Below are 17,627 nucleotides of genomic sequence, written 5' to 3'. Positions count from 1 at the left end.
CCTAGGAGGGATTTCAAGGCTCCAAACAACAAGCACATGTTAATCCAAGACTGAAATACAAAACCCTACAAAAGAGATCAAAATATACAAAAAATAAAAGCTTCATAGTGAGATGCTTTAAAGCAAAACAAAACTAAAAATAAAGCTAAAGAGATGTGTGAAATAGTGAGTGTGTGAAATAATGAGTGTGTGAATACAATGAAAGTCAAACGAACGAATGATGAAGCCTACATACTCTAAGGACAAATTAGCCTATGGACCCAACCCATTAGCTTAAGAAACTAAGTAAAAACTACACTAGCCTAGAATACCCTAAGGGTTCTAGCCTAAGTGTGTGGCCACCATCACACACCGCCATCAACAGGTCTCTCCCAATGAAACTCACATCAAGGCAAGGAAATGGTCCTAGGTGGGAGAGCAGCAAAAGACCCTAGAATGGATGCAAAGAATACAAAAGGAGTGGTGTTACCATACCACCCACCCAAACCTTCAAGGATACTATAAGACAATGGTAGATGAGGCTGTTTGTATCAAACCATCACAATTTACCTTAAAATTCTTGGATAGTAGATACCCTATTGATCCCAAATTTGGCATCCCTTTTGATATTTTACTAAGTTTATTGAGTAACAAATTGGGTAGAAGCTGAGATTCCACAATCTCCTTGGCAGATCCAAAAGCCTCTTGCAGTAGATCCAATCAACACATAAACTGGACCAATTGCCCCTTGAATTTCACCCATGACTTGCTCTAATTGGACCTCAACTAGCCAAATGTTACCCAAATTCACAATGGATGGGTTGGCATCTAAATTCCCTGATAATTCCATAAATTTCAACTACTGAATTCAATGTACGATGCCTTCTACTGATGGCACGTGTCCCAAGTTGACTGCTAAACCCTAATTTCTATAGAAATTTAGGATTTACAGCTGAATTCCCTCTGTCGTCCACCAAATTTGGCTGAGATTTGCTCCAAATAGTTGAGATAAGCTGAGATCTTCTAAAAATTGACTAAAGCAAGTAAGTGAATGCCAGAGAGAGAAAATTTAGAGATTTCTCGCAAAGAAACCCTTCAATCTTTCTATTGATTGTTTCAACCAACAAGAAAAGCAGTCACCTGCAGCTTAAGAGCACCAAAAATGCTATCGCCAACCCCTGATGAACCTTCTCTGCTGTGGCCTGCCTATTGATGGCTCCAGATGGCTGTCACTTGCTGCTGTAATCTGCCGTTTTCTGCTCAAAAAATGAACTAGGAGCCTTCTCTCTCCTCCTCCAGCTTAAAAGTGATCTCAATGGTTGAGACCAAGCCCCATAAACGTTTTCTCAATTTGCATGGGTATTTTTGCCAAGTAGAACCTTCTAAATTCAATTTTCAATATTATCCAAGCATTAAATTAATTTTCAAAATTAAATAATTCTGAAAATTAATTTCAACCCTTTTGACCTTGAATTGGCTAGGCCATTTGCAACCTGGAGTGGTCCTCAACCTTTATTGACCCTTAGACTCGCATTAATTATTTAATTAATGCTAGTCTCTAGTGTCACCACTGACACTTAATGGCCAAGCAATTGTCCTAGGGTCAAAACTAACACCAACTGACAACCAAAGCCCAGCTGGCATAACTTATCACAACTTTTGACTAACACCCACTGAATCCTCGGGATCCTTGACCTGTTACCATGAAATAACTACCATGTACATATCATGTACTAAACAACCTTGCACATTTGATTAGTAACTTAATCAAATTTTATCATCAGTAACTTAATCAAATTTTATCATCAAGATTAAAGCATCTCAAAATTTTGCATCTCCATGACAGACCTTCCCTTGAAATCCCTACAATCATCCTCAATTGCACTGCATTGTGCCAAAGTAAAAGCATAGTGTGCTGGAATTTCCATAAGATATCAGAGTCACAACATTGGCCACTGTTGTCTAACCATGCCATATACCCCAAAGCTGCTGAAAATTTGCAACCAGTATAAACATCGGATAAAACTGAGAAATAGTCAAAAATTGTTGCTAGAAACCCATTGGATGCATCCATAACTCATGTTTCTCAAATGTTATAACTATTAACCATAGAAAAGCATTAATTCAGCATAAACCATGGATGAAATTGTCAATGGCATTCACTAACATGTTGCTGTCCATGGAACCAGCTATAAACCATTGAAAACTAAGCACAAACTGATCATAATCTAAGCACTCGTTGATCTGAGAACTGATCACAAACTGCTACAAATGTGATCCCAAACTGAGCACAAACTGATGGCAAAAACGAATCAAAAAGTGATGCAAAACTGATCCCAAAAGTGATCATAAACAGTTCTCAAACTAACTGAGCTGAACCGGATCAAATTTTTGTCTTAGAACTGAGGCAAAAACTTATGCCAAACTGATCATAAACTGATGTAAAATATATTTTTAGTGCCCAAATGAAACTCATACTCATCTGCATATATCTGACAATGACTAGTACACTAAGTAGTGATCTCATAGCAACACAGCACTATATCTTGGATGCGTGCTAAATACATCGGAGATCTACTATATACGAGAGTTGTCCACAACTAGAGGACTGGAAGTGCTACCTCCCCCTTGAGCATCAGGTGGTGCTCCGGACCCCTGCTCTGCGAGACCTGACTGAGCCCTAACCAAAGTCAACTCTAACTGAAAGGTATCTAGGTGAAGTTCCAACAACTAAGGATCGTCCACCAAGTCATCCACTTTGCACCCATTGGTGAATAGTCTTGAAACTTCACCAAATATCTCCTAGAAACTTTAACCTTTCTTTCCTTAAGTGCCAAAATCTACTCGAGTATCAATTTCTCATTCAGTTTCTCAACCTCCGGTTGACTTTCTACAAATACACGCTTTGGCACATCACCAGGAAAAGGCATCAATAAACTGACATGAAAGGCATTGTGTATCCATCAATGTGGAGGTAATTTCAGCCGATATGCCACATCACTGATCTTTTCAACACTTGGAAGGGCACATAATATCTCATATTCAACTTCGATACAACCTCTCTCTTCCTTTCATCTTTTTCAGCCTTGCCTTATCAAAATGCAGCAATACATAATCGCCCTCTGCGAATTGCAAAGTACATCTATGGTAATCAATTGCCTTATTTTGCTTTTCCTGTGATCTTTGAAGTGCACACTTTATCTTTGCATAGGCTACATCTAAGTTTTCCACATAATGATGTGCCTCAGATTTTATCATTGTTGGGTGGAAAGGCCCCTTACGCTCTCCCGTATATATATTACTTTACACATGTGAAGTCACCCTAGCGGGTGTAAGTGTACCGTACCCTAAGTATAAATACATTCTTTTATTCTTTGTGTGTACCACACTGGTACATACCTATCTGTCGACCCTCACTCTCACACTCACTGTTCAGTACCTCGATTGACGTATGCGCCTATCTATCGACCCTCACTCTTACACTCACTCATTGTTCAGCACCTCAATTGACGTGTGTGCTCTCTCTGCTTTCACTCATACTCATCAAGCTGGTATCAGAGCCAATGGTCCACCCGAGCAGCTGCAACATCGACAGTCATAGGTAGCAGTCGCCCAGTTGCAGGCGATAGCCATAGTCAGTACACAGGCACTAGCTGTGGGCAACGGCAGTCGTTAGGCCTAGGTGGCTGACAAGTAGCGTAGGTGGTCAGACGATGGTCAAGTGGACGAGACCTGCATGCGGCGACCAGTGGACAGGATCAATACACGCCAGCTGGGAGTTCGATCAGTCGCAGTCGATGCGCCAAGTGCGGGAGAACGACCAGTCGCAGTCCACAGGCTAACCAGCACACGACCACCGGCAACAGGAGACGGAGGCCAAGCGGCTACAGCAACACATGTCGGGCTGATGAGAGCCAGACAGGAGACGGGCAGTGTCACGAGGATGTGAAAATTTGATGCTTTGCTTATGTTTAATTGACATTTGATTAATGGATTAATCAAATATGCAATTAAAAGATGCACATGTGAGATGCAAGCTACTTTTTCATAGTTGAAGCCCGAAGGACCCTGTGTAAAAGATGGGTGTCAAAGGCAAAAGTTGTAGCAAGTTACACTTGTTAGGTTCTAGGTGAATTTTGGTGTCAGTTTGCCCCTAGGATCATTAATTGGCCATTAAGTGTCAATGGTGACACTAGGGACTAGGCATTAATTAACGGATGGGTTGCAAATGGCCTAGCCAATTAATTTTTGGATGGGCAAGGTCAATTTTTTGGGCATGGATTAAGGGTTGTGTCACAAGGACATGAAAATTTGATGCCTTGCTTATGTTTAATTGACATTTGATTAAAGGATTAATCAAATGTGCAATTAAAAGATGCACATGTGTTGCACATGTGAGGTGCAAGCTACTTTTTTTTACAGTCAAAGGTCCAAGGACCCTATGAAAAAGTTGGGTGTCAAGGGCAAAAGTTGTAACAAGTTACACTCGTTAGATTGTAGGTGAATTTTGGTGTCAGTTTGCCCCTAGGACCATTAATTGGTCATTAAATGTCAGTGGTGACACTAAGGACTAGGCATTAATTAATGGATTAATGCTTGTCCAAGGGTCAATTAATGCATGGGACCACTTTGGGTTGCAAATGGCCTCACCAATTAATTTTTGGATAGGCAAGGTCAATTTTCTGGGCATGGATTAAGGGCTCTGTCAAGAGGACGTGAAAATTTTATGCTTTGCTTATGTTTAACTGACATTTGATTAAAGGATTAATCAAATGTGCAATTAAAAGATGCACATGTTGCACATGTGAGGTGCAAGCTACTTTTTCACAGTTGAAGCCTGAAGGACCCTGTGTAAAAGATGGGTGTCAACGGCAAAAGTTGTAACAAGTTACACTTGTTAGATTCTATGTGAATTTTAGTATCAGTTTGCCCCTGGGACCATTAATTGGCCATTAAGTGTCAGTCGTGACACTAGGGACTAGGCATTAATTAATGGATTAATGCTTGTCCAAGGGTCAATTAATGCATGGGACCACTTTGGGTTGCAAATGGCCTAGCCAATTAATTTTTGGATGGGCAAGGTCAATTTTTTGGGCATGGATTAAGGGCTTAATTAATTTTCAGAATTAATTAATTCTGAAAATTAATTAAATGGCTGAAAATTGCTGAAAATGGATTAAGAAAGCTGCCACTTGGCAAAACTTTCCCATGCAAGTGGGGGAAACGCTAAATAGGACTGACGGGAGAGGGAAATCTCGTTTTTTTATTTTGGAGCTGTTGGAAAGAGGTGTTGGACTGTTGCTGCCAGCTTTTGAGGCCAATTCCCAGCCATTGGAAACCATTTTGGTGATGGAGATTGCATATTCTTGACCTTGGGAAGCTAACAATTGCTGCTGATGCACTTTCTCCTGAAGATCACAGTCTCTGATACTCCTATTTTGTTAGTGCATCCGTTTGGGGCTGGTACAGCAGGAAAGCAACAGATTTTGATCAGTTCTTCGCGACAAATCTTAGAATTTTCTCTCTCTACAGCATTCTCTCATCTCCTTCAGCCTACGCTCAGCCATTTGGAGGAGATTTCAGGTGGGCTGATCTGTAATTTCTGCAGTAAACCCTAATTTACAGCAAAAATTAGGGTTTAGCAGCCACCTTGGAATCCGTGCCAGAGATTGAAGGATCAAGGGACTAAAATCAGCAGAGCTGATAATTGAAGATTATCAAGGGATTTCAGGAGCCAGCCCATCCCGAATTGATTTGGGGCAGCATTTGACCAGCCAAGGGTCAAATTGGAGAAGAAGTCCTGGGTGAATCAAGGGGCAAATGACCCAAAAGACTTGCTCGTCATTTATGACAGCAAGAGCAATTGGTTAGCAGGAGGAGATTGAAGAATCTCAAGTTGTACTCCTTCCAATTGAATAAAGCTAAAGAAATACCGCAAGGGGCGCCACCTTTGGGCGCCAACAAGGTGTCTACTGTCCAAGAACGTTCTAGTAAAGTGTGTATTTCATTTTATGTGCATTTATTTATTGCTGTAATTAACTCTTAAATCAGGTTATCACCACCCATTCCAAGAAGGAAGGCTGGTTTCAAGGTTCCATTGCCGGGATACATCAAATCTCTTGATTTGGTGGGCCCGAGGCACCTGATTGCAAGCCAAAGCTTTGTGCTAGTGTTGATCTTTGTGCTCAGCTGAGAAATTACAGCAAGATGTCTTTATACAGTGGGATGCAATCAAGCAGTAATGATGCCTCTCATGATGCATATTCACATGGGGAAGAAGGAAATGCAATGCCTGATCTTGGACAAGGCACGAATCATGGACAACATGCTGAAAATGTAGCTGAAGACCAAGATGTTGGACCCTCGATGCAGAAAGAGGATGATGATCAACAAGGGGAAATGGAATTCGATGATGCATTCAAGAATCGAATGAGGGCAGCAGCCAATATCTTTGTTGAATTGGCAAAAGATCCTCACTTTACTGGATTTTTGAACACTCCTACGAAGGACAACAAGGGCAAAAAGAGAAAAACCTCTTCTAGAACTTCGGGACAGCAAGATGCACCGAAGAACAAGCCAAAGCCTTCTCAAGATGCTCCTAAAGATGCTTATGGTGAAAAGCAGTTGGTGCCAGTTGGGCAAGAAATGCAAATGCAAGTTCATGATGTAAATGCTTATCCTATGGTTTTTGGACAGCAAGGTTTGCATGAGAATTTGGGGCAGCCAGCTTACTTTGGTGGTAGCACAATTTTTCATGCTATGGTGGGTAAGCGACCGAATGTGGGAAAGTATGGCACACCTCCCCATAATTTTCAGCAACCAATGCATGGCTTGCATAACCCAATATACTCGGGTATGGCTCATGGAATGCATAATCCGATGTATGGCGGCATCGGAATGATGCCTGGTGTGCAAAATCACGCATATGGGGAAGCATTGGTACCCTGTGGTGCTTTTGGGGCTCAAGGAATAAGTGTTGGTCATGCAAATGCTCTGTTTAATGCTGGCTATCATGGAAATTGCCTCTACACTAGCGGATACACTATGCCTTTCATGTGAGCTTGTTGAGGCCTTTTTATGATGATGTGCCTAAGGATGTATCTACTGAAATTCAGTCCAATGTAGAGGAGCTGAATGAGATATTGGTATCCCAGCAAATTTTGGCATATAAAGAGAAAAGGTCAAAGGTAAAGCTTCCATAAGCTATTGGGTAAAGTTTCACAACTGTTCACCAATGGATGCTAAATGGATGGAAAAGGATGACTTGGCAGACCATCCTCAGTTGTTGCAGCTTTACCTTGATGCCTTTCACTTAGAGCCGACTTTAGATCAGGCTCTTTCTGGTTCAGCAAGGCAAGGGTCCAGAGTACCACCTGATACTCAAGGGGAAGGTAGCACTTCCACTCCAAGAAGAATGGACTGCTCTCGTGTATAGTGGATCTCAGATGTATTCAGCATGCATCCAAGGTACTGTGCTGACAGTATGTCTGCCATGAGGTCACTATTCAGTGTACTAGTCACTGTGCTCTGAAACTGTACATTTCCATCAAGTTATGATCATGAGAGACTAATTACCGAGTGCTAGTTTTCAGTGTATGATCATTAGTTTCAACGGTATTCAACTGGTTCTATGGACAGCAACATGTGTACTGAATGCCATTGACAACTCAGCCATGGTTTCGACTCGGTTTATGCTTTACTATGGTTGTATAGTCAGCACTGTTGAGAAACAAGAGTTTGGGAATCCGATGAGTTTCTAGCAACAGTTCTGAACCATTGTTGAGCTTTATGCTATGTTTATGCTGGCTGGAAATTTTCAGCAAATGCTAGGCATAAGAGATAGTTAGCCAGCAGTGGCCAACGTTGTGTTGACTATGATGCCTTGTTAAAATTCCGGTGGAATATTGTTTGCTTTGACACATTACAGTGCAATCGAGAACAATTACAAGGATTTCAAGGGGGTGGTCTGTCACGAGGACGTGAAATTTTGATGCTTTGCTTATGTTTAATTGACATTTGATTCAAGGATTAATCAAATGTGCAATTAAAAGATGCACGTGTTGCACATGTGAGCTGCAACCTTCTTTTTCATAGTTGAAGGCCGAAGGACCCTGTGTAAAAGATGGATGTCAAAGGCAAAAGTTGTAACAAGTTACACTTGTTAGATTCTAGGTGAATTTTGGTGTCAGTTTGCCCCTAGGACCATTAATTGGCTATTAAGTGTCAGTGGTGACACTAGGGACTAGACATTAATTAATGGATTAATGCTTGTCCAAGGGTCAATTAATGCATGGGACCACTTTGGGTTGCAAATGGCCTAGCCAATTAATTTTTGGATGGGCAAGGTCAATTTTCTAGGCATGGATTAAGGGCTGGAAAATGGATTAAGAAAGCTGCCACTTGGCAAAACTTTCCCGTGCAAGTGGGGGAAACGCTAAATAGGACTGACGGGAGAGGGAAATCTCGTTTTTTTATTTTGGAGCTGTTGGAAAGAGGTGTTGGACTGTTGCTGCCAGCTTTTGGGGCCAATTCCCAGCCATTGGAAACCATTTTGGTGATGGAGATTGCATATTCTTGACCTTGGGAAGCTGACAATTGCTGCTGATGCATTTTCTACTGAAGATCACAATCTCTGATGCTCCTATTGTTGTTGGCGCATCCGTTTGGGGCTGATACAACAAGGCAGCAACAGATTTTGATCAGTCCTTCGCGACAAATCTTAGAATTTTCTCTCTCTACAGCATTCTCTCATCTCCTTCAGCCTATGCTCAGCATTCTCAGCAATTCTCAGCCATTTGGAGGAGATTTCAGCCATTTTTGGTGGGCTGATCTGTAATTTCTGCAATAAACCCTAATTTACATCAAAAATTAGGGTTTAGCAACCACCTTGGGATCCGTGCCAGAGATTGAAGGCTCAAGGGACTGAAATCAGCAGCTGATAATTGAAGATTATCAAGGGATTTCAGGAGTCAGCCCATCCCGAATTGATTTGGAGCAACATTTGGCCAGCCAAGGGTCAAATCGGAGAAGAAGTCCTGGGTGAATCAAGGGGCAAATGACCCAAAAGACTTGCTGGTCATTTATGACAGCAAGAGCAATTGGTTACCAGGAGGAGATTGAAGAATCTCAAGTTGTACTCCCTCCAATTGAATGAAGCTAAAGAAATACCACAAGGGGCGCCAATTTTGGGGCCAACAGGATGTCTACTGTCCAAGAACGTTATGGTAAAGTGTGTATTTCATTTTATGTGCATTTATTTATTGTTGTAATCAACTCTTAAATCAGGTTATCACCACCCATTCCAAGAAGGAAGACTGGTTTTAGGCAGATTATAAATCTGTGCAAGGCTTTTTCAGATTTGGTGCCTGTCACATACTTCAATGACTCTAGACCCATAAATTGCAGACATTGAGTGCACAGGTTTCGAAAATTTTGGGGATTTTCAGGTGCAAGTGAAATTTTTCGCTCGGTGGAGCCAATTTCTTTGGAATTTGTGCATTCTCGGATTCCAAAATTGGGGCTTTTGCATAATTTGTAAAATTTCTGCAATATTTGCCCACATTTGATGCTCGTGAACATGGATTGATGGAATTGGGACAGTTTTACTATAAAAATGTTGGGGCTTTCCACATTGTTGATGTATTTTGAGTCAATTTGAGGCTAGGTAGTGAATTTGCAGCAAATTAACTGCTGAGTAGGAGAATTTTGAGCTTTGGATGCTTCAAATGCTTTAAAAGGGCAGCTTCTCTTGGTATATGTATTGTTGAATGCTCACTATGCAGTGAAACAGTGGTAAATGCAGCATTTGGGTTATTGCATTTGGGCATTATGGTGATGTATTACTGAAGTGGGAGCTGTCATTAATGCAAATGTATCTGATTTGATTCACGTTTATGCTGTAATCAGTACTTGAGACTGAAATTGCAGCTAAATATTTACTTCTTGGACACCTAGGAAGTACAAGAGTGTGCACTTGTTATTACATTCAGCAACCTTGCTATTGACTGAAAGCATTCGGCCCTTTATTGCAGTTGTTTATTGCTGAAGATGGCTGGTAGTGCATCTACATCTGACACAAAGAATCTCTTTGAGATTTGTAAGTTCGATGGCAATGGTTTTGATCTTTGGAAAGATCGTATGCAGGGTATACTCTTTCTAAAAGATTGTGATGATGCTTTAGCAGAACATAAGCCTGTTGCTTTGTCAGATGAGGATTGGGCTAAAATGAATAAAAAGGCCATTACTTACATTAAAATGGCAGTCACAGATGATATCTTGGTTGATATAAAGGGACTTGATACTGCCTACGCTGTTTGGGAGAAACTCAAGGCTACTTATGAGAATACAACTCCTGTCAATCAAATACATCTCATGCGAAAGTTAGTCAACTTGAAGCTTGATGAGTCTAAGCCTGCCTCAGAGCATTTGAATGCTTTCACTAGTATTTTGAGTTAGTTACAGGATGCAAGCTTGTCAGCTTTTGATCCTAAATTAAGGGCTATCTTCTTGCTCGTGACCTTGCCCGATTCATGGGAAGCATTGGTTGTGTCATTGAGCAATAACCCCAACTTGACATTCGATGGTGTGCGTGGTTCTATTCTCAATGAAGAGATTAGATGCAAGGCAAGTGGGGAAAACAGTGGATCAGTCTACAATGTAAGAGAAAGAACTGAAAAAATATCTAATGCTGCAAATAAGAATAAAAATCGCAACAAAAGCAAGGAAAAACAGCAAGACGTAACTTGTTATCAATGTGGTCACGAAGGGCATAAAAAGCCCGATTGCATGTACTTTAAAAGGGAACAAGAACGCAAAAAGCAGGCTAATGCAAAAGGCAAAAAGAGACCTTTAAGTGGAAGGTTGTTGTAAAGGCCCCTTACGCTCTCCTGTACCCTAAGTATTAATACATTCTTTTATTCTTTGTGTGTACCACACTGGTACACACCTATCTGTCGACCCTCACTCTTACACTCACACTGTTCAGCACCTCGATTGACATGTGTGCTCTCTCTACTTCCGCTCATACTCATCAATCCTTAGTCTGCAAGATAGATGGTATCTTCTTGACACCCTCAACCACCTCAAAAGGAGCTTTGCCAGTGGAACTATGCACTGTGTTGTTGTAAGAAAACTCAACCAATGTCAAATATTGCTCACTGCTCCCACTATGCCTTGTGGTCTGAAATAGAGCACCTCAAAAGATCCAACCCTCTAAAATTTACTTCCTCAGATTGACCATCTATCAGCAGATGGAAGTATGATGAGACTTTCAACGTGGTACCCATATTCTCAAACAATCCCTTCCAAAATAAACTGGTTATCCGAGGGTCTCGATCACACTGACGATCAACTATGACATACCATGATACTTAAAGATGTGCTACAAAAATAATCATGCCATATAATCAGTCTTTATTTTCTTCCTCACTAGAATGAAATTGGGCGTGTTTGCTAAACCTGCAAATGATAGTCCATATCTCATCATTCCATATACATGTCCTAGAAAGCTCAAAGATAAAATCCATCACAATACTTTGCCAACGTCTATCTAGAATAGACAAGGGTTGCAACAAGCCCGACACCTTTTACCTATCATGTTTTACCTTCTAACATACGATGCATGTCTTGACAAACTACTCTATATCATGCCTCAAAGCTAGCCAATAAAAGAAACGTTCCACTACCTTGACTATGGCATCAATACCTTTGTGTCCTGAATATAAAGCAATATGATTTTCAGTGATAATTCTTGACCTCAACTACTTTGTGACACATAATCATCCATCTATCACCAAAAATCCATCTCTAAGCACAAAGTGCTCATGCCTCTAGCCATTGCAAAGCTGATTATATACATTGGCAAAATTCGAATTGGCAGCATGTTCTTCTTTCATGGCATCTAACTCGGTGTGATGAACCATGCCGATAGATGAAAGTTGTGGCTTACGTGACAGTGCATCAACCACAACATTCTTTTTACCATCAATAAGTACAATCTGAAAATGAAACATAAAGAGAAAATTCGCCCATCTCATATGCTTCTCTGACAACTTTGTCTACTTCAAAAAGTACTTTAAAGTCTGATGATATGTCTGCACGGTAAGTTCAGCCCCCAACAAATAATGTTTCCACGTAGATAGTACATGAATTACAACCAAGAGCTCTTTCTCTTAGATCTACAAATTCTTCTCTGCACTGTGGAGAATTTGGCTCTCTTAAGCCACAACACGGCCATCCTCCATAAGAACAGCTCCGATGCTATTACCACAAGCATCACACTAAACCAGGAATACTTCCTTAGATTAGGCAACACAAGCACAAGATCTGATGTCATCTTATCCTTCAACTTTTCAAATGCTGAAATTTCCACTATTGTCCATCTAAATGGGCATATCCTTCTTCTGCAAGGCATGCAATGGAGACGCAATTTCAACAAACCCATGTATATACTCCCTTTAGTAAGAACATAAACACAAGAAGCTGCGGATCTCATGCACATTTCTCAAAGGTGGCCATGATAGTATTGCCTCAACCTTTGTAGGGTCCATGCAAATACCATCAATCAATACAATATGTCCCAAAAAGTGGATTTCATACAAAAAGAATCCACTTTTCTATCATTGATAACCAGCCTATGCTTATGCAATTCATTGAACACAATATCCAAGTGTGTTCTATGCTCTACTTCATTCTTTGAATAGACAATCGTGTCATCAAAGAAAGTGCTGGCAAATCTTCTATGTGGCCTGAAAATGCAATCCATCATCTGATTGAAAGTGACAAGAGCATTCATAAGCCCAAAAGGTATGACAAGAAACTCATATAGCCCAAAAGATTTTGTGAAAGCTATATTAGGCACATCCTCCAGTCTAATGCGTATCTGATGATAACATCATCGATCTAAGGGATTGAAAAGTGATTCTTTATCGTGATCTTGTTTAGAGCACGATAATCAATGCACATATGCCATGAACCTTCCCTTTTCTACACCAAAAGCACTAGAGAACAAAAGGAGATAAGCTAGGCTGAATCGGTCCTTTTTCTAACAGCTCATTCACCTGACTCATAATCTCCTCCTGCTAGGCTGAACAGACTCTATAGGGTGGCTTATTAGGTGGGCCACTTCTGGAGATAAGATCTATGCCATGATCTTTTGGCTCTTCATGCGATATCTGCCTTAGAAATGACTGAGAGAATCAATCAACATACATTATTCAGGATGTTGAATTAGTAAACATTACACTAAACTCTCTTCCAAAATCATATCTTGGTTCTCACACTTCTTTGATAAACATTGTCTAGCAGGGGGGAGGGGGGGGATATTGGTAAACATTGTCTAGCGGGGGGGGGTGGATAGCAACCCTTTACTTTTGTGGAGTTGGAAGGCCTCTTGTTGCAAGAGGAGCAAACTCGGAAGAATTTTGCATTGCGTTCAAGTGATATGGCTATGCTATCCAAGTTTGAAGGCAAGGATAAAGCTAGGCAAAATGCATAAAATCAACAAAAGGGTAACACTGGACACCCATCATACAATGCTGTCCAAGACTCATATAAGTCTAAAAAAAGGGGAAAACGCCATATTTGCAAGAAGCATGTCATTATATTAATAAGTACCGAAAGAGATTGGCCAAAGAGAAGAAGAGAGACTCCGGTTTGGCTGTCCAAGAGGCATCAGCCAGCAAATCAACCGATGGTGATGCTTCAACCAACTTGATAGAGGAGGATTATGCATTTCTCACATGCAACTATGTTCTTCTATGATTGATTTAGCATTTAATGCTACTAAAACGCAACAAACATGGTATTTTGACAATGGTACTTCAAAGCACATCACTTCCAAGAAGTGCCTGTTTACTTCTTTGCATTCATCCCTTGCTAGGAAGCGTGTCTTGTGTGCGAACAGTAGCAATTGTGATATTTGTGGCATTGGGACAGTCACTATTACTGCTGCAAATGGTTCAAACTTCATGCTTCTCGATGTATTGTTTATGCATGGCATTACAAAGAACTTGTTATCTATTTTAACCTTCAATAAGCATGGCTTTCAAGTCATCTTTGAAGATAACAAATGTATTGTCAAAGATAGAGAGATGGACTATGCAATCGAGCTGTCTGGATGAGCTTTGGAAGTTTGATGACCTTCAAAGATGTTATATGATAGATGCATTGCTTCCAGTGGAGACTCCACCTCCTCATGCATGCAAAGGATGAATTTGGGGCAAGATGCACAAGTTTGCCTTCAAAAAGGATGATGCAATGCCTGTTGTCCGAAAAATGAAACTTATTCACTTTGATGTTTGTGGTCCCATGAGAACACCTGCACTTGGGGGTCACCTTTATTTTGTCACATTTATTGATGCCTACTCGGTATACATGGGTGTATGGGCTGATGTCTAAATTCGATGTATTCATGCATTTTAAGCCCCTTGTGACAAAGCTTGAGGCTAAAACTAGTTTAAAAGTGTGGACACTTCGCACTAATAGGGGGGGGGGGTATATGTCTCGTGCATTTGAGACATATTTGTTGAATCGTGGCATTGCCCATCAAGCCACTATTAGAATGACTCCTCAATAAAATGGAGTTGCTAAAAGGAAGAATCGCACTCTCGTGGAAATGACTCGTTGTATGTTGAAAAGCAAGGGGCTGCCACATAAATTTTGGTTAGAAGGACTTCAATGTGTCAATCATGTATTGAATCGGGCACCTACAAAGGCTTTGAAGACGATCACACCATTCGAAGCTTGGCATGGCAAGAAACCCAATGTTCACTACTTCTGAGTGTTTGATTTCATAGCATATGCACATGTTTTGAAGAGCTTCATGGGAAGCTTGATGATAAGGCTGTAAAATGCATTTTTATTGGCTACATTTCGGAAAACAAACGCTATCGCATATATGACCCACGCACGAAGGTGTTTGTCAATAAGGATGTCATATCTGCTGAAAATGCAATATTTCACATAACCAATTTCAAATGCCAGCCAGACATGAGGTTGGTAATGTTTTTGAAGGCCTTTTACCACTTTCTTTGGAGTCCATGCCCGCTGTAAATGGTAGAACGGTCATATTACAACAAGCTATTCCATACACTCCCAAATAGAAGGGTATTAATGAGGGTTTGCCACATGCTCTAGAGGTAGCAATTCTGCATTATTATTTCCAGGGGGGGAGACTTGCATTTACAAGCTTGCAATGATTCAGATTGGACTGGTAATGCAGACACTAGGCAATCTACTAGAGGACATTATTTCTTTTTGGGTTGTTCATGCATTTCATAGCTAAGCAAGAAACAGCGTATAGTGGCTACCTTATCTTCTGAGCCTGAGTACAAGGAAGCCTTCACTGCAACAATTGAATGTGTATGGTTGCATAAATTGTTGGCCGATCTACAGATTTCTTTGAAGGGTCCTACACCCATTCTTTTTTACGATCAGAGTGCTATCGCAATGGCATTGAATCCTATGTTTCATCCTCATAGGAAACACATTAAGATACATTACCATTATGTCAAAGAGATATGCTATGCAAGAGAGATCAATTTGATGTATGTCCCTACACAAGAGAATGTTGCAGACATTTTCACCAAAGCAAGAAGCTTTACTCAATGCTCTACTACAAGTTTTACTTTCTCCCCTAGATCAAATGCAATCTCTTGGAGTAGCAACATGCACACCCTACCACGGCTCTTTCCCCAACAGCAGCTAAGTACCACGCTCAAAAGGTGGTGCGGCTCCACCACATGCTTGCAAAGATTGGTTTTCCACAAACAAGTCCTTCTTTGCTATGGGTCAACAACCAAAGTCCTCTTGCTCTCAAGAAGAACCCCGTGTTTCATGCTCACACAAAACACACTAAGATTCAGTACCATTACATTCGGGATGCATCTTCGAGTCAGAGTTAGCAATGGTTTGCTATCCCATGGAGGACAATGTAGTGGACATTTTCACGAAGCCTTGTCTCCTACCTCTATGCTCCATCACATGCAAATTTTAGGCCTTCAGCCACTCCTAAGATTTGAGAGGGGGTGGCATTTCATGTATTTCATGTTGTTTATCTCCACTCTATGGAGACGTTGGAGCTTTGACAATCAAGCATTTCATTTTCCAACTTGTCAGTTTGTTTTAGTTTTGGTTACACTATTCACACTGACAAGGACTGAGTGCACTTTGTCTTTATGCCAATTGGTAGGCATGTTCACACTCATAACAAAGGTCACAGGATGGTAGCGTTTTTGTCAAGTCGGCCAGATTTTGTGCACTCCTTTGCTGCTGGTTGGCCAGTCTTTGCTCTAGCCGCTATATATAGAGCTGCTGCCTGCTGTCTGCCTCATTCAGTCAGTCATCTCCACATTCTCTCTCCTCAGCCTGCTGTCATTCCTCCATCTGCCCATTCCGGTGGCCTCATCAACAAATTCCAGCTGCATGAAGGGGATCAGGACAGCCTTATATTCAGCTTTCTTTTGCGGATCAGTTCAGTCCATTCCTTCATCTTTTCTCAGTCTCTCTCTTCCCTTCTCTCTCTGTGTTCATGTTTCTCTTCCATTACGCACTCCCACATACAAAGTATCCACTGATCCAATTTGCACTCTTGAAGGGGTAATAGATATCATTAGGGTCTAGTTTTAAGGTTATACCCTGTGCCCGTCGAGGGACATGATGTTTGACTACCATTTTCAAGAGAAGTGAGGTAGACTCTCACTCTCGACCTGTGACTTTTGACTTGTTATTAGAGTTATGAAATCAACTCCATTCGATATCTAAACAAAGGGGGTCTTCCTTCCTACATTTGTAAATGGGACTTACCAATTGAAGACAAGTGAGGAACGATTATGATTCTAACTCTAAATTTTCAAGAATGCTATTAACCTTAAATCAAGGACAATCTATTCTCAAGTCTCAGTAGAAAGTAGAGACTTTGGAACCATAAAATCTACAACAGTATATATAGCTCACTTATTGTACTTCACAGCAAGCAGCAAGCCTCGTCGTGTCAAGTGCACATTTTGCCCGTGTTAGTCATCAGATTGTCCTCTCTCTCTCTCTCTCTCTCTCTCTCTCTCTCTCTCTCTCTCTCTCTCGTGTGCGCGTGCGTATGAAGTGATTACGAAAAAGATTCACCTGATCAAGGAGCTGGAGACGGCCACGCTCGTAACGAATAGCTTGAAGCTCAGCCGCCTGATCCATGGGGGGCTAAACAATTCACAGGGCACTCCTGGGGCTGTCGATCCTGGGCTTAGGCTGCTGCTTCCTCTTCACCCCCTTGGCTTGAGGCGATCATAGCAGCTACTTGCCTACTTCAATGGCGACAGTGAAAAGAAGGCAACGTCAGAGAAAAAGGAAAAGGGTAAAAAGGATAAACATGTAGAGAGCACGTGCAATGCATATGGTCCTGGAGGGTGGCCAAGTTCATTGCCGTCGAATGCTATAAATGAATGGATATATACATTGACTTTATTATTTCAACGCAGGTGTCAAAGGCGAAGGCATTGATTGTTTCCTATTCCTAACTCTTTAGACCCCTAGGTCGATTCGGATTGTTCCTATATTCCAATGAAACAATTTTAATTTTAGGGTAAGGGGGCCAACTATAGAACACCTAAGAAAAAAGATGTATTTTTTTAGGGGGGGGAGGGGGGAGGGGGATTTCA

At 41.1% G+C, this 17,627-nt stretch overlaps 1 protein-coding gene across 2 annotated transcripts in view; it reads right to left on the bottom strand.

Annotated features, from left to right (window-relative positions):
• LOC148021065 (methylthioribose-1-phosphate isomerase-like) overlaps positions 1-17,384 on the bottom strand; it is a 158,827-nt gene extending 141,443 nt beyond the window's left edge. Inside the window, exon 1 of one of the 2 annotated variants that reach the window (XM_087698920.1) lies at positions 17,098-17,384. In XM_087698920.1, coding sequence (XP_087555046.1) covers positions 17,098-17,163 — 66 coding nt within the window. In that variant the 5' untranslated portion in view covers positions 17,164-17,384. The remainder of the gene's footprint in view (positions 1-17,097) is intronic. The other variant, XM_087698919.1, reaches the window with a different exon arrangement.
• Positions 17,385-17,627: the final 243 nt, after the last annotated feature.

This window comes from Lygodium microphyllum, chromosome 18 (genome assembly GCF_053477565.2).
Source record: "Lygodium microphyllum isolate KBCC chromosome 18, Lygodium_microphyllum_v1.1.10, whole genome shotgun sequence".
In the NCBI taxonomy this organism is placed as follows: Eukaryota; Viridiplantae; Streptophyta; class Polypodiopsida; order Schizaeales; family Lygodiaceae; genus Lygodium; species Lygodium microphyllum.
The sequence above is the reverse complement of the archived record's forward strand: the minus strand, read 5'-3'. Positions and strand labels throughout refer to the sequence as shown.